At 32.2% G+C, this 24,369-nt stretch overlaps 1 protein-coding gene across 1 annotated transcript; it reads left to right on the top strand.

Annotated features, from left to right (window-relative positions):
• Positions 1-7,688: 7,688 nt before the first annotated feature.
• On the top strand, positions 7,689-15,219 carry LOC149553136 (putative glutamate carboxypeptidase LAMP1). The gene is made up of 13 exons (XM_089789839.1): positions 7,689-8,008; positions 8,717-9,879; positions 10,366-10,433; positions 10,743-10,824; positions 10,915-11,007; positions 11,391-11,543; positions 13,409-13,483; positions 13,605-13,692; positions 13,895-13,978; positions 14,095-14,183; positions 14,351-14,470; positions 14,721-14,855; positions 14,966-15,219. The coding sequence occupies exons 2-13, from the start codon at positions 8,827-8,829 to the stop codon at positions 15,143-15,145; spliced, it is 2,220 nt and encodes a 739-aa protein (XP_089645965.1). The 5' UTR covers positions 7,689-8,008; positions 8,717-8,826; the 3' UTR covers positions 15,146-15,219.
• Positions 15,220-24,369: the final 9,150 nt, after the last annotated feature.

The following is a 24,369-nucleotide window of genomic DNA, read 5'->3' as shown; positions in this document are numbered from 1 at the left end:
TCAGTCTCAATGTATTCAATTTGGGGAGACCTTGCTTTGTTGTCGCTTTCAACAGTTTCAACAGATTATTTATTTTATTTGCCTAATTTCAATTTTTGCCCCTTTTGCTGTTAGGTAGGGTTTTCTAATTTTCTTGTTTCTACTCCATTTCTACTTTCGTTTTTGGTAGTAGTTTGTTAGGAGGCTAAGAAATAGTGTTCCCCTCCATTTTTGTTTGCTGGTTCTGCCCAGTTGGTCGGGTATGAACATTCTCCCTATTTTTGGGAGGGGGTTTGGAGTTTCACACCATTATGCTGTCCATTTTTGCATACAGTGTCTGAACTAAAATATTATTAGATTTTTGAGGTTTTTATACCCAAAGGCCAAATGGGTTTTAATTTCAAAGTTTTCTAGTTTTTGGGGTTTTTACCTCATTTTGCGTGCCACCCTATTTTGTCATGTTTTCTTGGCATGAGTTTCATTGTGGACCTGGATCATCTATTTACATGTCAGTCAAACCTTATTGGAATTTTATTTTGCATTGGGATGCGTGTTGCATCTATCCTCCCCAGTCTATTTTTGGTTGAGTGACTTTCTACTTTATGTTCTCATCCAGTGCTTGTGTTATGATCTTCATGATGGTGGTGCACCATACACGAGTACATGTGTGTACATTTTTTGGGTGACTTGTAAGGCCCGCTCTTCCATACTACTTTTAGAAGTTATAATCATTGGGGTTGGGTTTGGAATTTGCATGCCTATGGGCACTCATTGTTGGATAAGCATGGGTTGGGTAGGGTAGCATATGGAGGGGGCTTCTATCTCATAGCTTGATAATCATGATGCCATAGGTTGACAGAGGGAGCTTTAATTAAGTGATAACTAAATAAAATGTTGGGTGGTAATACGACTTAAGATAATAAAATGTGTGAGCACCCGATTAAGTTTTAGGACACAATGTGTGAGCACTCATTTAAGTTTGAGGACACACGATCTGAGCTTGGGCTTTTTGATGCCAAGCGAGTCTCCAAGATGTCAGCCCTTACTTAGTAGCCATTGAGTGTCTGACCAAGACTTGTAGTTTATGCATTGTCTATGTTCTTGGTTTCAATCATCATACTATCTAGCATGAGTGTTAGCCATGGATATTTTCTTTATGTGTGTTTTTGGTTGGATCATTATGTCCAACAGCACGATGGTAGTGGGCCTGTGGGTTCCACATGGTTGGGAGGCATAGCTACCTTTACCACTACTGGGGACTAGTGTATAGAAATGGTCTACTATCCTAGTACATCCACTGCTGGATGTTTTGACTTGGTATTTCGAGTTCCAGATTATGTTTTCTTGTGATTTATGCTTTCATTAGAATGCTTGTATGTCATGTTTAGATAATGTTAGTTATTGATGCAAATTTCCCTATTATGAGGATCAACATATGATAGATGATGTTACCCATATTTGTAGGAGTATCTTATGCTTTACTTATAACATGTTAGATTTTCTTATGTTTATGTTGTAGCACGTTTTAGTAGTGATGTCCTTATATGATAATACTAATGATTTCATTGGTAGCTTGGGATGTCATGCACGGGGGATGACTAGATCCCATGATGGTCTTATGATGCTATTAAGGTTGGGAGGAACCACATACTTAGTTTGGTTGTACTGTTCACTACAATGTTACTTTAGTTTATTGCGATGTTGTTTTAGTACACAGTGATGTTTCCTTCTATCTTTTCCCTTCACTAATTGTTAGATGGTTGGATTGTGTTTCTGTCATTCAATATTTTATTTGAGTGTCCTTGCCTTGAGATGTGGATTCGGTACTCTCCTGTGTGGAGGAACTTTATTCCTTAACTTTTTACCTTTTTGTTTTTCGCTTGCTGTGTTGGAATCTCACGCGAAATTGTACTTTCTTGCACGAGAACACAAGATCTCATGTGGTGTATTGGGTTTCCTCATGTGGCCTTTGGCACTTTCTCGCGCGAAACCCAACATCAATTTTGGGTGTCTTGGTTGTTTGGCCAAGCACTTTCTCGTGTGGAAGGTACTTCTTCATGTAACATGTTGCACATCCTCACATGAGAATTTGTCTATCTATGTTCCTCACGCGAAAAACAGAGGACATCTCCGTTGGTTTTTGGGGATTGACTTTTGGTGTTTCTAGTACCCTTTGCATTTACTTAATTTTCCATGCCTTGACAGATCTTAGATTCCTTGTGCAATTGTCATTTTGGTTTTTCATTTCCTATCGTGTGTGTTTCAATTCAAGTAGTGGCATTTGGAGATTTGTTGGTTGCCAGAATGGTGGTTAAGACTTTTGTTGTGATCTTTGTGATCTATGTATGATGTTGCCATGTGCTTTCATACTTGTTCAAAACAAAAAAAATCTTGGCTTGTATTTCATCCTTGTTCCAAGGATCTCCAAGCAGGGCATTACAATTGGGGTACTTTACTTTTCACTCCTACCTCTATTGGTACGAGTTAGGCACGTGGCTCAAGATCAGAGATTGTAGGGGATGATTAGGATCATAGGGGAGGGGGGACGGGGGAGGGGGAGCTTATTAATAAAAATCACTTATTATAATTAGAATAATGTAATTTTCTTCAAAACCACCCCTTTGATATAACTTAAATATTTATAATAGATTATTGATGCTAATCTAATTGAAGACATTACATTGGAAAAAAATACTTTTTAATATAGATGGAAGAGATAATATAGTTTGTGTAAATTGGATACATATAAATAATAAGCTCCCTCCTCCCCCTCCCTTCCCACTCAAACACGCATCGCATATAATTTTAATTTAATTTGTTCGGCATAGTCACCATTATATAGCTTAAGTCACTAGTTCAAAACCATGAAATTATCACTTCTTTTAAGCTTATGGGATGGATGGAATAATGTATTGATTTCTGACTTCTATGGCAACTTAAAGTTCAATATATGATAATTTATGTTTATATGTATGTTTCAAAATATATATTTTTAATAATTTTTAATATCACATGTTGAAAAAATTAAACATATTACATCATCAATTTTTTTTCATTGTATATGATTAATGAAATTTATAAATTTTCTATTTCATTGAATATATTTAAAGCTAACATTTGAATAATTAATTTACTTTTAGTGTTATTATGAAGAAAGAATATTTTCAATGATATTTTGTTTCTTCATAATATAGTTTTGTTAAAGGAGTTTATACATATAATATAATACACATACATCACTTTCAAAATCATCATATTAACTAGATGGTCAAAAATATGATAATTTTTACAATTTATATTAATATTTCATTTACAATATATTGATTTGTGACTTTTATAGTAAATTAAAATTCAATATATGATAATTTATGTTTAAAAATATCTTTAAAAATATTAATTTTTAATAATTTTCAATATCACATGTTAAAAAAATTAAACATATTACATGATCAAGTTTTTGTCATTGTATAGGATTAATGGAATTTATAAATTATCTATTTCATTGAATATATTTAAAGCTAACATTTGAATAATTAATTTACTCATAGTGTTATTGTGAAGAAAGAATATTTTCAATGATATTCTATTTCTTCACCATATAGTTTTGTCAAAGGCATTTATCTACTTATAATATAAGACACACACATCACTTTCAAAAGCATCATATTAACTAGATGGTCAAAAATATGATATTATTTATAATTTATATTAATATTTCGTTTGTTTTTATAATTTATATTTTTACAATTTAGTTTTAGTGTTATTGTGAAGAAAGAAGATTTTCAATGATATTATATTTCTTCACGATATAGTTTTGTTGAAGGAGTTTAAACTTATAATATAAGACACACACATCACTTTCAAAAACAACATATTAAAAATATGATATTTTTTATAATTTATATTAATATTTCATTTATTTGTATAATTTATATTTTTACAATTTAGTTTTAGTGTTATTGTGAAGAAAGAAGATTTTTAGTGATATTCTATTTCTTCATGATATAGTTTTGTTAAAGGAGTTTAGACTTATAATATAAGACACACACATCACTTTCAAAAACATCATATTAACTAGATGGTCAAAATATGATATTTTTTATAATTTATATTAATATTTCATTTATTTATATAATTTATATTTTTACAAATTAGTTTTAGTGGTTTGTGAAGAAAGAACATTTTCAATGATATTCTATTTCTTCACAATATAGTTTTGTTAAAGGAGTTTAGATTTATAATATAAGAAACATATCACTTTCAAAAACATCACATTTACTAGATGGTCAAAAATTGGATATTTTTTTACAATTTATATTAATAATTTATTTATTTATATAATTTATATTTTTACAATTTAGTTTTAGTGTTATTGCAAAGAAATAAGATTTTCAATGATATTCTATTTCTTCATGATATAGTTTTGTGAAAGGAGTTTAGACTTATAATATAAGACACACACATCACTTTCAAAATCATCATATTAACTAGATGGTCAAAAAAATGATATTTTTTACAATTTATATTAATATTTCATTTATTTATATAATTTATATTTTTGCAATTTAGTTTTAGTGTTATTGTGAAGAAATAAGATTTTCAATGATATTCTATTTCTTCACGATATAGTTTTGTTAAAGGAGTTTAGACTTATAATATAAGACACACACATCACTTTCAAAAACATCATATTAACTAGATAGTCAAAAATATGACATTTTTTATAGTTTATATTAATATTTAATTTATTTATATAATTTATATTTTTACAATTTAGTTTGGTGTTATTGTGAAAAAGAATATTTTCAATGATATTCTATTTCTTCACCATATAGTTTTGTTAAAGGAGTTTAGACTTACAATATAAGACACACACATCACTTTCAAAATTATCATATTAACTAGATGGTCAAAAATATGATAAGTTTTACAATTTATATATTCAATTCTACAAAAATTACAATTTATATATTCAATTCTACAAAAAATAAATCACTTGTTTAAATAAAACCTCTAATTCTTTTAATATTTTCAAAACTAGTGTGCTCTCTATAAAACCGTATCCTTAAGAACATTTTTCAAATTTGATTTAGAATACTCTATTTCATCCTTTCTTTCTCTCAAGAAAGATGTAAATCCTAAAGTGATACACAAATTCATACTCTTCTAATAAGTACCAAAATATAAATAAATCACTACAAGCCATTAAATACTTAAAAAATCTAAAATCTAAATAAAATCATTAAATCAAAACTCTTCAAAAAAAATTAATAATAGAGCCCGATTCATTCAATAATTTGGAAATCTAATCATTTTCTATTCAATTATAGTCCTCAAAATCTTTTCTAGATCTCTTTAGGAGTACTCTATTCATCCTTCCTTCTTAGCAAGCTCCCTAAAAAATAAAACAAATTGCTAGAGGCAAAGTTAAAAAATATAAAATAAATAAAGACATTAAATCTATTAATAATAAGTTTTTTTTTTTTTTTTTTTCATTTTAATTTTTTTTGTCAAAATATAAAAGTTAAGAGAGGGTGGAGCACTAAATCAATTGATATAAATAAAAAATAATAAAAATTTTACTTTATAAATAATCTTTTAATATTTAATGTTTTTTGGTAAAACGATAGTTTTGAACATCTTTGAGAAATTCTCTAGATTTTGTTAAAACTACTATATTCTAGCAACACACCAAAAGATGCAAATCCAATCTTGAAAATCTATTTGAGATCTCTTTAAAATTGCTCTACTACCCCTTCCCTACTAACACACTAAAATAAGCAATTCCTAAAACACAAACAATTTCAAGTCTTTTAATAAGTCAAACAATAATAAATTAAATATTAAAAAAAAAAAACATTAGAAAAATTGAACACCCAATACAAATTTAGTCTTGCTAGTAAGACTTTGACAACAATAGAGATAGGCTTCCCTAAAAAAATGGAATAAAATCTTCCCTACTACAAAAGGCTTTTTCATTTGAGAGAAGAGGCTTCCCTTGAAAAAAATGGAATAGAATCTTCCCTACTACATAAGGCCTTTTCATTTGAGAGAAGAGACTAAGGTGTCTCCATTAAAAAGTCCTATTAAAAAAATTCTAATACAAAATTATAAATTCCTCGAAAACCTCAAGAAAGAGAAAAGATGCAAATCCAACTTTAAAAATCTTTTAGAGATTTTTTTTTCCCCTAATCAAGGGGGTGTCTCCCCTACCCACGAATTAGTCCATTTTGGAGCCAATAGGACAAGATAAGATTACTGTATTCCACACCTTCTTAAGTCACCCTTTGAAACACGCGCCCATAAAATCTTTTTGAAATCTTTTTACTACTCTATTCCACCTCTTCCCTAAGTGCTCCTTGAGACATGCTCACATGACCCTAAAATCTTTTTGAAAGGTTTTTTTGACTACTCTACCCCTTCTCTACTAACATAACCATTAAATTTTCACCCATACAATCTCCATCTTTATAATAAATAACCAGTTATAATAAATTAAATGTTATAAAAATTAAATAATATAAAATAATAAAAATATTAAGAACTACGTACCTATTAGTGAAGTTTGAATAAATCTTCATGAAGGGCTTTGACATCATATGAGGTTGAAACGGGCGAACCTCCATTAAAAGTAACCTCTGACAAGCAATTAAAAATATCGCCAAACAGTCGAGAAAGAGATGGGAAGGCCGCATTAAGTTAAATATTCCCCAAAAACGTAGAAGTTGAGGCCCCGTTTGGTTTGGTTGGGGAAGATGATTTTTTGACATAACCAGGTTATCTTATAACCAGGTTTTCGAAAACCTGGTTTTGTGGTTTGGAAAGCCAATGGTCCGTTTGGTTGACACGGAAGATGAATATACTGTGGACCCCACAATATTATTAAAAAAATTGTCATAAAATTCAAACCCTGGTTTTAATTTCGAATTCCACCTTTTTGTTGGAAGAAACTTCTTCCAATTTTTGACCAAAATTGGAAGATGAAATTGAAAACCAGGTTATAATTTTAACCAACCAAACACCAAAGTTTTTTTGCAAAACCTGGTTTTGCCTCTGATAACCCGGTTTTGGCCCTCATCTTCCAGCAACCAAACGGGGCCTGAGAGAATTAATTAAGTAATCGCAAGAAGAGAATCAAATCGGTTTTGGCTCGTTGCGTGCCACTCGGAAACGATTAGATGTAAACGGAATGAAAGGTGTCGTGTTCGGAGGACTGGGTTTTAACAGTAAAAGCAGAAAATCCATGATGAGCAGGCGGAATCCTTAATCATGGGTTTGTGGGAAATCTTCCGTCTCGAAAACAATGAAATGCTGCTGTGAAACGTACAAGAAAAAGGAAAAGGAGAGAGGGAGCATTTGGGGCAGGTGACTGTATGTATGTATGATTGAAGAGGAGGAAAAAGGGGGAAGGGTACTTGCTACAACTACTACTGTCCCAAAGGGGGACCAATAGCCCTCTCAATCATCATCTCCATCCCTGACAGGTGTAATGCCCGCGTACTGCCCTCTCACCGCCGCTAAGTACTCGCACAACTTCTCTGTTGTCGGCGCTCTTCTTCGCCTTTCCTTCAAATATATGATGTAATGGCCGCAGCAGCCGCCTTCCGCACCAGTAACAAAATGCGTTACCTATGACATGCTATAGAACGGCACGAAAACGGCAGCTGTTATTATTGTTTTTAACCTTTTTTGCTTAGTTATTGCAGAGTGGGGTGGAGTGGTGGCAGGATCTTAGTGGATTTTCTGAGCCTCTGCCGCCAACCTTTGATCACAAACAAAACCAAAACCAAACCCCACTTGTGCTCCTCTCTCTCATGGCGCACAAGTAGTAATCACAAGGGTCAGCCTCTGGTGTCTTTTCATTCATCTTTGTCCTTTCCTTTCGCTCTGGACTGCACTCACAGATTTTTGTACTGTGAACATCCTTGCTAATGCTCTTCCAGGATTCCCAAGGCCCATCGGTTTTGGACGGTTGGTGCTGCTCAAAGCTCATCCATGCAACTTCTGCTTCTGTCATCCATATTGCGAGGTTGGTTACAGAGAGGCCTCTCATCTTTTTACTTTGTCAGTTCTTTTTTCTGGTTCTTCAAAGTTGGTTGCTAAGATCTAAGAAGAATGTACATGTAAATGTGGTTTGAAAGAAATTTGAGACTGTTTTGACTTCAAATGTTTTTAGAAAAAAATCATGTATGTGACAAATTAACAAGAAATATATGTAAGGAGAGCATTTCATAATTTTTCATTTCCGAGTTACGCACTGTGTGGAGTTTTTTATCAAAAATGTTTCGGATTGTACTGCATAATCAATCTTCCGGATGAAAGCAATAGTTGAAATTTGAAATGTATTGATTGTATGAAATGTGTATCTGGAAAATATAAAGGAGTTCAATTGTTGTTTTAATATTGGTAATAGAAGAATCTGCATGAAGCAGTTTTTTCAAAATGCATTAATTTTGTGTTTCTTGGAAAGTATCACAAGAGGGAGTTTCTTGTTTAAGATTGATGACAGAGAAATCGACATGAGATAGAATAGTTTTGTGTTTCTTGATCCTCAGAAGAAGATATGATAGGTGGAAAATGTTTCTTCTTAGAAATTCTGATATGAGAAAAATTGGAAATGTGTTGATTTTGTGTATCCGGATCCCCTACGCAGTTGGGTTTCATTGTTATCATTGGATTTCCTCTTCTTAGGCTGCAACGCAGGAATCTGATGTACTTTTCCTTACTTTTTCTGCAGGATTATAAAGCCTGTGTCACTGTAAACAGGAAATTTTCGTGAACATCCCCAAGTTACGAGATTTAACCAGGTGGGCGTCGAAAGTACAGTTGTCTGCTTTGGAAATCAGGATGGTTTGCATTAACTCGAAAAAGCTGGCAGGCTTGGAATTCGGAAGAACAGTAGAGACAAGAGTGAAGATTGAAGAAACAGCGCCGCTTAATCCAGTCACAGTGCGAGGACGTACGGCTACAGACATTCACAGAAGCGGTTGGCGCCGCCTGATGAGGGGGACTGCAATCATAATCCTCCTTCTTATCCTTGCCTCTCTCTTTTCACTTCTCAGAGACTCCCATCATTCCGTTTTAGCAGAGGAAAAGAGGATTTCCCAGTTCCACAACTGGTTCATCAATTCAGTAAGCAATATCACTATCGCCACGCATCTGAGGGAGCTCACAAGAACCCAACATGTTGCAGGGACGCCGCAGGGCATGCAAACTGCCGCGTATGTAGAAAAGTATTTCCAAAAGTACGGCCTGAAAGCACATAGAGTCGACTACAAGGTTCTTCTCTCTTACCCAGTTTCTAGATCTCTCTCCTTATCCACAGAACAGCAGCCCTTTTTAATGCAAGATGCCAGCCACCAGAAATCAATGATTTGGCCATTTCATGCTTATTCCCCATCCGGAACCGTGGCCGCGCCAGTAGTATATGTCAATTACGGGCGGGAAGAAGATTACGGTTTGCTTGCAGAGATGGGAGTGAATGTTAGCGGCTGTATTGCGATTGCCAGATATGGCGATGTCTACAGAGGAACCGTGGTCAAAACTGCCGCTAAATTTGGCGCAATTGCTGTTATTATGTACAGCGATCCGCAACAATTTGGCGGCAATGGAGCTCAGGGATTCTTCCCCAACTCCAAATGGCTGTCCCCAGATGGAGCCCAATATGGAACTGTAGTAGATGGAATGGGCGATCCTTCTACCCCGGAATGGCCCAGCACAGATAATAGTGAAAGAGTCTCACCCAAATTTCCGAGTATTCCTTCCATGCCGATCTCTGCAAAGGAAGCTCAGCACATTCTCATGTCACTCTCAGGCCCAACTGTTCCTCCAGCTTGGCGAGGATCTCTAGACTTTTGTGGGGTGGGGAGAAGCCCGGGGATTCTCACTTTTAGCTATGTGGTAAGCAGAGCTTTCATTGTTTATTACATGAATCCAAAATGAACATCACAGTTTTGCACTAAAATTGTATGCTTTGCTTAGCTCAAATATGTTTTGCACTGATATCTTATGCTTTGCTTAGCCCAAATTTGTTGGTAGCCCGTACTGTAGAGTGAAAAGATTTGACTTCAAAAGAGACCAAGCTTGTATGTATGGTGAGAAAGCCGTAGCTTCCGTAGACACCGTATGCTACCATTGGATTTATCTTTAGGTCTTTTCGTAGACACCTAGTGCTTCAGGGCAAAGTGCAATGCTTGTTATTGGTTCCAGCTTGGAGTACCCTTTACACAATGAATGCTACCTTTATAAAGCAGAATGTGACATTTATGCTCACATTTATGTCACAATTTGGTTCAGACTTTTCTCCTCAAATGCTTCTTACCTATAGTATGGGCTAAAGTTGTTCGCTTGGATTCTCATCACATGCGCTGACTTTTTTGCATGCAGGAGAATCAAACGATGACTACTATTCGAAACGTGTTTGCTGTAATACAAGGCTTTGAAGAACCTGACAGGTATTCCCCCTTTTCTCTAGCAGCTAATGCCCTTCAATTGGTATTCATTTCCGCTTAACCAACAGCTTTGTATGTGTTAGTGGGTAAGGAACGTTACATGTTTACACTGTATATTTCTCAACCAAAACTTTTATACATGTTGGCGGGTAAGGAATGTTACATGTTTACACTGTATATTTCTCAACCAAAAGTTTTATACATGTTGGCGGGTAAGGAATGTTACATGTTTACACTGCATATTTCTTTCGTTCTGATGATAGATAAACATTAGACAAAGAGTTTAATATATGTTGTTGGGGGAGAAAACAGGTTTGTTATTCTTGGGAACCATCGGGATGCTTGGACATATGGAGCAGTGGATCCGAATAGCGGAACAGCTGCTCTTTTGGAGGTGAGCTAATGCATTTAACTTTGCCTTTCATGTTTCAAAAGCCCAAGTTGTGGGAATTTTTCATGTGATTTGTTATACAATTCCACCCAGATTGCTAGGAATTTTGGTGCAATGCTTCAGAAAGGATGGCGACCAAGGAGAAGTATTGTCATTGGTAGTTGGGATGCAGAAGAATATGGAATGGTAGAGTGCTCTATCATTCATACATTATATTCACTGCTTTTAGTAATATCAGATTTTAACAATTTATATTAATGATTTTTTTTTCTGGGTATGATTGTGTAATAGTTTTTTATCATTAACATTTTAGATCACATTATATGATTCAGTCAAATAGATGATATATCATTTATTGTGATCTGCAATTCTAATGATCAAAAAACCTATTACACAATCATACCCAAAAGAACTCATTCATTCATTACTGTGTCCTCTCATATATACACTATTTTTCTATTAGATTTGTTATTTTAATTATTATATGTCATAATCTATTATATCAGAATGAAATAGAAAGAAATTATTTTATTCAGATGAATGATGAATACAATTGATTTGAATGGCAGATAGGATCAACGGAATGGGTAGAACAGAATATAGGGAGCCTAGGGGCAAAAGCGGTAGCTTACCTGAATGTTGATTGTGCTGTTCAAGGGCCTGGATTCTTCGCAGGTGCTACACCACAACTAGACGATCTTCTGATTGAAGTTACAAAAGAGGTAGGTACATTGAAAAAAAATATGTTCTTGAGCAATGATTTGACTGTGTGTGAGGTTTATTATTAGATTCAGCCATCATGAGTTGTTTTTGTCGTCGTTCATGGGTTTTCATCGGGTTTCACCAATTCTAGAAACAGGCGTTCTCGTTTATGAAATAGAAAAGTAAGTCTCTGAGAGTTCTTAGATTGGATAAATTAAATACGGCTATCATCCATGTACATGAGTTATATTTCTTTTTGTTGTGTGAAGCTTTTTGAGGGGGATTTTAGTAGGAAATATAGAGGTTTTCCTTCAATGCTCAAAGAACTTACACATACCTTATATTCTATGTTGGGTTTGGGAAGGAGATGAAAGAGGCTGACTATTGTTAGTTTTAATAATTTTAGTTTACAAAATTTATTATATAATTATTAAATGAATATATTTTAATACAAAAATTAAATTAATTAAAGTCATAGAATACTTAGAATATAAGGGATAGCAGGGATAAGTTTGCGGATACTATATGTGACAGTTCTTGGCATAACCTGTTCAACGAAGAGTACATTGAGCAATTGGGGGGGCTCATCATTAGTCTACACAAGAGGCGAACAACGCTACTTAAGTCTGCTTGAGTTGTCTTGCTGTCCCATAGGCTATTTTTAGCCTCGTGGACATTAAAATTTTATCTATCTAAGATTGTCAATTCAATCATGAAGAATGTAGTATAATTTTAAAATAACTAAAGATTCTTGCAAGGAGATATCAAACAAAAACCTTCTCTATACATTTCATACCTCTTTCCCCTCTTAAAAAGGTCTATGTTCTGAACATTAACTTAGTTTTAAGCATTGAATTTAAATATTAGCTATGCTCACTACGATATCATATATTTAACACTATATACAATGTTAATGTCCTACAATCAATAATAGTTTTATTTGTTTTGTTTAAATTAATGTCATACATACAATCAATAATAATTTTATTCATTGGATTTATATTAATGTCATACAATCAACGTGAGTCTTGATGTTGGGTGTGAATTTGCATTGGTCATATATAAAAATATATTAGAGTTCTTAAAAGAAAATACAACAATTATTATTCATTATTTAATTTTTAATGACGACACAAATGCAATATATATAACATAAAATAACTCACTCAAGTATTCAAGTTCTGATTTGTCATGCATTATTGTAATTGTTATAATTTATTTATAAATTAGCACTCTTTAAATAACTTGTTCAAATAACTAGTGGATAAGGCTAAGATTATGTCACGGCCCTTGGCTCCTAGTAGTAGGTAGCTAAAATTAGATCAGTGTGCATAAGAACTTAGTATAGTACTCCTATCAAACTACCATGTTCATGACTTGTAATATTGAAAGAATTGTGCTACCCTATGTTTGCTTGTAACAATCTTTCACTACACGTACTTGCAAGCAGGACATGTAAAATTAAGGAGTCATTTATATATGTGAATTTGATTGATTTTTTGGTTTAACTTATTTTAGTTCTAATTATTCATGTGGATAAATAACTGAAGAAGATTTAACTTTTATATAAGGTAGAATTATGCTTATATGAAGGTGATACTTAAAATAAGAAGACTTCAATTTAACAATCAATATTTAAAAATAAAATAAAATTATGTATTAAAAATATGTAAAATATTGAAAAATTTGATATAAGAAATTGTTGAGAATAAGAATTATTTAAATGTTTTGATAAAATTGATGTTCAAATAATGTTTGAGACAAATAGTAGCTTAGAATAGTAGGAATCACATTTAATGCCCCTTTGTAAATGTTATTTATCTTGTAAGTGAGAAAAACTAATTGCAAATTTAACATGGACAAATAAATGTTTGTCTTTGTATAGGTAAGGGACCCCGATTCAAAGTATAATACAATGTATGAGTCATGGATTTCAAGAAGCACTATAACAAAAGTGAAGGTGAGTTTAAATTGAATGTTTTAGTTGATTAATTGTATAATTAGAGTTTCATCAAGTGAAAATATTATATATGTTATTTGAATTTAAATCTATTCTAACAATTATTACATGCTTATCATAGATTGATAGATTGGGAGGAGGTGGATCTGATTTTGTAGCATTTTTACAACATGCTGGAGTGTCTTCAATAGATATGTATTTTGGTGAATGTATGTATAACTTAGCTCTACTTTAAAAATAAATTTATTTAAGTTTTTATATGACAAATACAATTGCTAAATTTGTGTTTTGTTATATCACTTCTTGATTTTTCTAATGTTTGTGTTTAATAATCAATCAAAAAACTTTTTTAATTTAAAATGTATGACATGATATATTATTTTCTAATACCACAATATGGTTTTGATATAGCTTATCCAGTTTACCACACTATTGACGATTGCTTTGAGTGGATGGAAAAGTTTGGAGATCCATCCTTCCATAGACATGTTGCAGGTTTGTCTATCCAATCACTTTTATTTTAATATTAATGTAAAATAATTTTTTTTACTCAAAAACCAATGAAAAATATCTTACATGTTAAAAAATGTATCCTCTCTCTTTCAATATAGTTTCCACTATATGGGGGCTACTTTCCCTTCGTCTTGTCGATGATCGTATTCTTCCCTTTAACTATATTTCCTACGCCGATGAACTACAGGTACAATGAATTATTTGGGTTTATAGCTTGTATTAGGTCATTTTATCACATATCATTTCCTTATTAAAATCCTATTATATTTCATGATTTATGATTAAAATTCTTCAATATATGTATCTTACCAATTTTCCTTGATATTAATTGCTATTTTTTGATATTTTGAGTAGAGCTATACAAAGAGAATACAAGAGAAAATATATGGTTCTAAGGGAACAACAATAGAACCAATAACTTCAGCTATAAACAAGTTTTATGATGTTTCTATTAAGATTTCCCAAGAAGCAAAGGTGAAGATTGCATGCTCATGTTTATTTATTTCTTATGTATATTTTAATTAACTTGATAAATAATTATATGACAAATTTACAAAACTCATCAAATATCATAATTGAAAAGATCAAATCAATGCATCGAACTATAATCATAAATCAAATTATTGATCATTGAAATAAAAAATTTGATTACTTATATCCAAATTCAACAATTTAGAATTTTAGTTATTTCAACATTCTAAAACCTAATAAATGTTTTTCTTAGATCTTGAAGAAATCTAAAAATGAAGATGCTCTATCCCTTCTAAGGAGAAGGGCTTTTAATGATCGCTTGATGCTTACTGAGCGAGCATTTTTGGATTCACAAGGCCTCAAAGGAAGGCCATGGTTCAAGCATTTGGTGTGTGTAGTCAACACTTAATTCTATATTTTTTGTCCTGCTTTATCTTTAATTTTGTTATCAATAAGAAATTTAGTATACTTATACAATTGTGGATCTTGTTTTGCTAGGTGTATGCCCCTTCTCAAAATAATAAATATATTTTTGATTCATTTCCTGGGGTGTTGGATGCAATGGGAAACAAAAGGAGTCTGAATGATCAAGGTGATAAAGATGTGCAACATGAGATCCAAAGAGTTGCAAGAAGAATCATTGAAGCGACAATTGCTTTGGATGGAAATTTGACTTAATTAATCATGTTATGAGTTGTAACATTTTTGTATTATATTTGTTAAAATAATATTATCAATATGTTTTTTAAAAATCTTTGTTAAAAAATAGTTTATAATTTAATTACAAAAACATTCCTTACAATTGATTCAACATGTAAAGTAAATTTTATTTCTTGTTTAAAAAAAAAAAGACTCATGTGAACCCTATTTATAAGGAGTTTTTTTCTTCACTATTAGGGACCACCTAGTTTTTATTAATATAACTATTAGTGTAGTTAAGAAGTTTATTTAGTAATAATAATTATAAAAATATTATCTTCAAATAAACATAAATACACATTTACAGTTAGCCAACCCTATGTTAGCCTCATGTGCCATCCATTTTGACATGATCACTATATTATCAATCGATTCCTACATGTGCACTATATCATATATAAATCTTTTCTATATTCTCAACCAACTTTTTAAACCCACATTTGCATGTTCTGATTTTAGAGTTGGGATTTATCTTGTAGTTCTTGAATTCAATTTTGATTTTCTCAAGATTAACTAGTAAGTTGAGGTTTTGAAATGTTCAATTGTAGATCATTCCTAAAAATTTAGAATTGTTTTAATACATATTTATGCAATTTATTGTGGAATACTTTGATCAAAAAATGATTATAGGACCACGTGTGTCCATATTTGATCTATGTTTTTGTTCATTTTCGTTAGTCTATTCCCATGCAACTTTATGAATTTGACATTTGAGACTTCCACTATGTCAGACTATAACTTGCATGGATGCATTAGAACATGCAAGTCATTTGATAGATTTAGTGAGATTCCAGCCCCATTTAACTTCCTATTATTCCCTCCTTTCTAAATAAACCATAAAAACTTACTAGAAAGGGATAGTCAACAGATGATATAAATTTTATCTAAATTATTCACATAGGTAGTTTATCTTTCTAGCCAATCCCCATAATTAATTGCATCTTAATTACTTATCCTTGTACAAATTATATGCCAAATTTCTTTTGCACAATAAATTCTAAAACAAAACAATTTTTGTTTTTGTTTAGTAATGCAAACACAAATCTGTATTCCAAACAAAATTTCATATATTCAAATCATCAAATGATAAACATTAAAAACTTGTTCTAGCAACTAAGCTACAGATATAATGCAAAACCAGAGACTCAATAATACATTTTCAATTCACTATTCATTTGTTCACGGATTTGTGAGCCACTATTTCCATTAGTCATGAATTATAGTTTACCCTTAATAAGACTAATTTTATTTCTTTGTGAATTTCCTTAAATTTGTCTCATAGTGTTCTAAGCCCCTATTTTCGTTGCATGGATTCCTTATTTGACAACTCATAAGGAATGTCCAACAAAGACCCCTATCATTATGGATATTTTAAATTTGGAGTTTTGATTTCCTTTGGCTAAGCTAAAGCCCTATACAATCCACACCAATACTTGGATATGAAAAAATTTCTCTCAATGTCTTGTGTTGGTTAATTTGTGTCTGTCTATTACTTTTTCTTCTTTTCTTCTCCTGAAATCATAGTCAATTCCTCATCCCTTTTTCTTTCTATCAATGTGGATTTGAATGCCTTTTTCATTTTTAGACCTTTTCCCTTCTTATATTTTTAACTAATAACATTACTTATTTAAATCAAAGTTTGAAAGGTAACCCTTTAATCAAACACTTACATTCTATCGAAAACACCAAATGCAAGGGTGACAAAACAAGAAAACCACAACTTTGAAAAATACAAAATTCATGTCATTTAATCCTTCTTGGATGCTCCAACATCAAACATCATAGTTAAGTAAAGTAAATGTTTCATGAGTACAAGACTCATGAAGATTTTGATGATGGAAGGTAAAAAGTAAATGTTTCAGGAGTATAAGACTCATGAAATTTTGATGAAAAAAGGTAAATACTATGATTTGTTAAATCTACAACATTGATTCATGAAAACTCATCCACTAGGTAGTACTTCCAATGAAGAAGATACTTCAGATGTTCTCTCTTCCTCATTCTTTTAACTACACATGAACAATTAATTGATCTATTTGTTCAAACTTCCTTTTTGGAAATTGATGTACCAATTCCATGATATTTGATGAATTTGAAGCTACATTGTGTTGCTCACTTGATTCTCCTTCATAATACTTGTACAAATCTGACACATAAACAATTGTAGAAATGTTAATCTCAATTGGAAGTTCAATGTCATAAGCATTTGATGAGAAATTTTCATAAAACCATACAGGGGCCAATTTTATTCCACTTCATCTTGTTATAAGTACCATGATGAAATTTTTATTTTTGAAAATGAGTCTTTAATAGTTTGTAGCTTTAAAATCCTCAACCCTCCTACACTGATCAACATGATCCTATTGGAAACTACAATTGGAGAAATTGTTATGTTGTCATTGATGTCAAACCTATTCACAAGATATAATGTCAAACCTACTAGAGAGACATTTTACTAATGATGTAGAGTCATATCATTTGATTGAGGAAGAGTATTTGAGAGGAAGAGATAGCAAGTTGAGCTAGTAGTGTTGACGAGTGTTGAGAAGTGTGCATGCTTAGCTACACAGTGATGGTCGAGGAGAAGAAGACAATGATTGCCAAGTGACATCAAAAGTTATAGTTTGAGGAAGATTTGAATTTGAGGCTAACACAATTGGAATTTTGAATTAGTCAAAGCATGTGAATGATAAGGATTGATGAGCTAGTGTATTTAATGCACAAGGAGAGTTTGTTAAGGGATCAAAGGAAAGGATTTGATGAAAAGTTTCTAGAAGAAGAAGAACAACAAAATGATGTAAGAATTCGATGAATCTAACCTAAACCTAAATTAATGGTGATGTCTAAGTGGAAAAATACCAAAATTACCTATTTAAGGAGGCATAAGAGATGATTTTTAGTGTTGGTTTGTTGTTGATTGGCAATCTTTAGGAGAAGATATGAAGAAAAAAACAATAGAGGTGAAGTGTGAAGACTTTGGTGAAGAGTGATTTCTTGAGGAGAAAATCATTGATGGAGAGGTCAATGGAGGCTAGTCAATGAACCAACAAATGAGCACATGGAGATCTGAATTTACAAAGTGAATTGTACTTTACAGATCAAACCTACTGTTACATTCTAACGATTGTATCAATCAAAATCATTTAATCAAGGTTGACCTAATAGTCATATTATAAATCATTTAATCAAGGTGAGATTCTAATGGAATGATCCAAATTTCTTTAAGAAGGTCACTTCTAATAGGGTGATTAAATCTTTTAATAGGGTCACATTTAATAGTGTGTTGTATAACCTTTAATAGGGTTGGCTATTATCTGAGCTAACTTTAAAAGAGTGAAAAATTGATAGCATGTTACTTGGTGGTTTTTTTCAAATTGGGTTTCCACATTAAATCCTATTATCAAAGTGTTATTTTATGTGTGGATGTTATTGTTATACGTGCTACATTTAATAATAGTTTATTTACTAGCTATCGACACATATTTGAGACAAGAGTTAAGTACTATCTAAAATGTTGATTTGCTAATAATATGCTATATAGACCGAGTAGGTATTTGAGATTGATCAACCTGTTTGAAGTTAATAAAAGTTGAATTGGTACATCTAGGCTTGTAAATAATTGATTCACCCCCACCTCCAAGTTATTCAAAATCATTATAACAATTGTTATCAGAGCTTTAGTGCTTGTAAGGAAAGTTTGAAGGACTCAAGCCAAAGATCATATGTATAAGAGAAAGATACCTAAGTTGGACAAAGAGAACTTCCCAATATTGAAAAGACTAATGAGATTGCACTTATCTAGCATTGTAGATTCAACACCTTACTACTTGAACAATGAATACATTGAGGTGCCTAGACCTATGATAGTTGAACGAATGAAAGACAAATGATGATTGAAATTACAAAATCCATAAGTTACATAGAATTTGATGATGTGAAGGATTGCTCTACCACAAAAAAATTGTGGGACAAGTTGGAAAAAATCCATGGAGGAGATGAGAATGTGTTGAGAGCTAAGGTAGAAAACTTGAGAGGAAAGTTTGATGACATGAGAATGAAAGAAGGTGTCTCAATTGTTGCACAATATTGTGGTTGAATTAAAGAAGTGGTGAATGATATCATAGGAGCTAGATGAGATATATCTGATGAGATAGTGATAAGTAACTTGGTATCAAGGACTTTGCTTTCTATCTATGCACTTAGAGTATCTTCAACTCAAGAGCTGAGATGAACACCTAGTAATGATCTGACTTGTAATTATACCACAACTAACACTTGATGGATCTAAGAAAAAGAAAAAGAGAAAGTATGTAGAAAGTGATAATGGACTTGATGATGACCTTGATGTGCTTGAAGTATTATTATACAAAAGTAAACTTATTATTATTTATTTTACATGTAACAAAGCTAGTCATATTGATGTTAGATGTCTCGATAGAGATGCAGAGGAAAGGAAAGACTTTATGTACACATACATGAGAGATTATAGAGACAAAAGAAGAAAAAAATACAAAAAAGACTATAAGGATAAATATAAGAAATCTTTCTATATTGTTGAAGAGGATGGTTCTAATAGTGTCTCTAATGATCACGATGAAGGAGTTGTTTTTGTTGCAATGAAAGATGATTCTAATGAAGATGAGAAAATTGTATTGATCTCACATGTAAGTAAGAATGATAGATGGATAATTGATAATGGTCACTCACATCATATGACTGTGGATACATGTAAGTTTGATAAGCTAGAACTTTATAATGGAAGTGGTGTTAAGTTTGGTAATGATGCACCATGTTATGTGAAAGGTAAATTGTCAATTAAACTGAATGAAAATATCAAATGTGACAATGCATATTGGGTTGATGGTTTGAAATATAACTCATTGAGTATGACACAATTGATAAGTTCAGGCTACAGAGTTGATTTCTAGAACAAGAAAGCAAAGATCTATGATGCTAGTGGTAGACTAGTTGGAAGTGGAGAACAACCAAGTGGATGACTTGTTCTATAGATCTACACCTATCAAAAAAATACTTGTCTATTTGTACAATGTGAATATTTTTGGTTATGGCATAAGAGGTTATGTTACGTGAACTTTTATAACTTGGTTAATATTAGTAAGATGAAGAGAGTTAGAGGTTTAACAAGACTAAGAAAACCCAATAATGTGATTTCCAAACAATGTCAAATGGGTAAAATGACCAAGTCTAGTTTCAAGAGAAAGACCTATTCTTCTAATAATATTTGGTTCATACTGAATTGTGTGGCTCTATTAGAATACAAAGCTATTGTGGTGACAACTATCTCATTTTATTTGTTTATGAATTTTATCGAATGATGACTATAATATTTCTTAAGGAAAAATATGATGAATTTCAAATGTTTAAGTGGTATCTATCTAGAGTTGAAAAAGAAACAAGAAACAGTCTAAAATATTTGAGATCAAATAGAGGTGGTGAATTTATTTTAGATGAGTTCAATATATTTTGTGATGAAAAAGGAGTCAAGAGGAAAATGAATGCACCAAGGACTCCACCACATAATGATATAGTTGAGAGAAGGAATATATCAATTATGGATTGTGCAAGAACACTAATGATGGAGAAGAATGTTTCACAAAAATACTAGAGAGAGGCTATAACTACTAAAATCTACACTCTAAACCAAGTTCAAGTGAAGAAAGGAACAAACAAAACACATTTCAAACTTTGGTATGGTTATGCACCAAATGTGAATCATTTTAAAGTTTTTGGAAGCAAGTGTTACATATTAAACGATGCAAGAAGAGGTAAACTTGATTTAAAAAGTGATGAATGTATATTCCTAGGTTATTCCACTAAAAGTAAAGGCTATAAGTGTTTGAATTCTAATACTAACAAAATTGTGGAAAGTGCGAATGTTAGAGTTGATGATTTTGTAGAGAAGAAGAATGCAAGAAAGAACCTAAAGATAATAAAAAGTTTGTCTATATCTATGAAGGTGAGCCTAGAACCTTACCTGAACTAGAGAAGGTGTTTGCCGAGCATCAATAGCCAGGCACTCCCAAGGTTCTGCAGAAGACTTGTGCTAACCATTAGTAGGCTACTGAGCATTAGGCTATATGAGTTAAGTTACAGATAGTGACTATTGACCATTAGATTAAGGAGGACATGTTGTAGAGAGAGACAACAAAAGATGTTGAACATGCTGAATCTATTGAACAAATCAAATCATTGGAGATAAAGATTCAAGAGTCATGAAAAAAAGAATATTGAAGAATGATAAATGCTTATTATGTGTGTTTGAGGCTAAATCTATAAAATATGCTTTGGAGAAGGAAGATTGGATAAAGGCATTGAATGAATAAATTGAACAAATTGAGAAGAACAAAACATGGACATTGGTACCCAAACCAAAGGATAAGAATGTGATTGGAACTAAGTGGGTGTTGAAAAACAAGTTGAATGAGAAAGGTGAAGTCACAAGGAACAAGGATAGATTGATTTGTAAAGGATATGAACAAGAGGATGTGGGTAACTACGGTGAAACATTTTTCCCAGTTGCAAGGTTGGAAGGAGGGAGGACTTTTCTTGCATATGCTACTTACAAAGGATTCAAAGTGTACCAATGGATGTAAAATTTGCATTTTTGAATAGAATTTTGGAGGAAGATGTCTATATTGAACAACCCAAAGGATTTGTTGATCTAAACAAAAAGAATATTACATGTAAGCTACACAAAGCTTTATATGGTTTGAAGCAAGCCCCTAGAACATAGTATGAATATCAATCTATATTTCAAAAGTGAATATGAAGATAAGGTATTACTAGCTAAAATTTGTGTTGATGACATCATATTTGGAACAAAGCATTCAATGAGCAAGTCATTGGCTGATCAAATGAAAAAGGACGTTGAGATGTCAATGTTTGGAGAGATTAAATTATTTTTTGGATTGTAAGTGTATTAGATAAATAAAGGTATTTTCATCACTCAATCAAAGTATATCAAAGAAATTTTGAAGACTTTTGGTATGGAAGTTTCAAGACTAGTTGGAACACCTATGATAGTTGGAAAAAAAATGTTAAATAATGATTATTTTGCTAAGGTGACTCAAATATTATGTTGGGACTCAAAATTGAAGCCCTAATTTTGAGTACCATTGAAAAATTAAGCCCTATAAGCACTTTTTAATGCATATGTACCCAACTATACTTGTGAGACCTAAGAGGTGTTTAATGTTTCTAACACCTTACATTCAATGCATCTATGTGTTCCATGATGATAAATTACCATTTCGATCCATTTTGTAAAGTCCCGTTTTGAGCAATGTCCTATCTGCATTTTTGCCTAAGTGTCAAACAATGACAGAAGGCTGTGTTTTCAATTGAATATCTTGCACCTAGTAATGTCTCATGACTCACCACTTTGGGAGTACTTAGTCTCTATATCAGAGAGCCTATGTTTTAGATTTTGAGTTGTTTCAAATATGTTTGACTAGTTTTCAAATCCCTCAAATTTGCTCATTTATTGTTGTCATGCTGATGTGAATTGTTTAGAATTTTGGAAGGCCCTGTTTGACTTGTTATAACTTTGACCTAGTTGGCCAAAATGACATAATTCCTATTTCATTGTATTTTAGAGGTTAGAGACTTACTATGTTTCAATTTTGATTTTATGATGAATCCGTTTGATCAGTTTTCAAATGTGATTTCAAGTGCAATTTGTAACTTTTTACTGGTGTCAAAAAATGTAGAATGGTCAGTACCCCTGTTTGTGATGTCATATCTTGAAATCTATGATAGGTGAGATTGAATGGATTGTACCACTATGTTCTCCTCTAAAAATAATTCAAGTGTTTCAATTTTCAAGTTCTGACAAATCTATTTGCACATTTTCCTAGGTCCATTCCATTTGCAAAAAATGCTTTTCTGCCATTACTTCCAATTTGCAAATCTGAGTAGCCCACTTTGACCATTTGCCAAATGCATCTAGTTATTTTTCATGAGCCCTATTCACAGATTTATATTGTCCCCATGACAGTGAACTAATGCACCAATTTTCATGCCCCCAAGTGCTAGTCTGCCCAATTTTCAAAGCCAAATCTGAATGTGTTTTATGGTTTCTTGACATGTTTTCTTGTAGGTAGTTTTGATAGGGAAAATTTGGTGGTCAATATCTTTTGACTAAGAATTCATCATTAGATGAGATCTGATAGGGTGCAAGAGGGTAGAATAGAGAATCAATACATTTTATTTCAAAGCTCAGTCGGGTGTTTTTGTTATTTTTTAAAGTTGGTCAAAGGACCTCTTGGCACAAATTTGACTAGTTACAGAAAGAGGTGAATTAAGTTTCAAATGTTTATGGAGTGATTGAATCTAATTTTGATTTGTATCAGATGATTAATGGATGAGTTTGGAATATCAGTTGTTTAAAAATGATTTTTTTTTAGCTAGACCTACTTTCGGACTTGACTATTTCTGCCAGGATTAATAGAGTTCAAGGAAAATCAAGGATGTTTGATTCAATAACTTGCTTGTGAAAGGACCAAATGCTAACCTATGAGGATCTTATAATTTCCAAAGGCATTTATGAGAAAGGTTGTCGAAATGAAATTGAGAATTTCATATATTAGCTAGTTGATTTTAATGAAGATAGAGTTGTGGATAGGTCTAAATTGGAAGCTATCATAATTTTAGCACTAGGAATAGTTTTAAGCTCAAAAGATGCTATTGTAGGAATCAACTTGTCCAAAGATGCCATTCAAAAGTTTGTAAATTCTATGAAATTTACACAAGGACCAAAAAATGACTGAATACGTGTATCATTTGAAGATTTTAAAAGATGGTGTGTCCAAATTCCATCCATAAAGAATTATCTTGGAAGCCTTCTGACACCTCAGAAATCATGAAATTCAGTGAAATTGAGCTTAGAAGTTTGAAATCATTCTTTGTTTTGTTAGCATCACAATCAAAAAGTCATGGCCAATACATCATACCGTCAAAATTTTAGGTACATTATGGAATTCATGGGGCTCTCGGGGTAGAGAAAAGCTTTTTATACTCTAGCACTCTTGGATAGTTAGTGCTCAGTGCCAAGAAATAAATGGGGAGGCAATTTTAGTTCATTACAAAGCTCATGAATCTTCTTTGAAAGATCCATATTGTTTTATAAAAATGTTTTGAAGAAGCCAATTGCAAGGAGCTGCACTCCATAGCAAGTGAGGAGA

Source organism: Cupressus sempervirens, chromosome 6 (genome assembly GCF_028749045.1).
Source record: "Cupressus sempervirens isolate cs-2001-9-10 chromosome 6, ASM2874904v1, whole genome shotgun sequence".
Lineage (NCBI taxonomy): Eukaryota > Viridiplantae > Streptophyta > Pinopsida > Cupressales > Cupressaceae > Cupressus > Cupressus sempervirens.
This window is presented reverse-complemented; position numbering and strand designations above follow the sequence as displayed.

Coding starts and splice junctions, on each gene's coding strand:
- LOC149553136 (XM_089789839.1), top strand. CDS start 8,827: ATGGTTTGCATTAACTCGAAAAAGCTGGCAGGCTTGGAATTCGGAAGA. Junction 11,544..13,408: donor TGATTGAAGTTACAAAAGAG/GTAGGTACATTG, acceptor GTCTTTGTATAG/GTAAGGGACCCCGATTCAAA. Junction 13,693..13,894: donor AGATATGTATTTTGGTGAAT/GTATGTATAACT, acceptor GTTTTGATATAG/CTTATCCAGTTTACCACACT.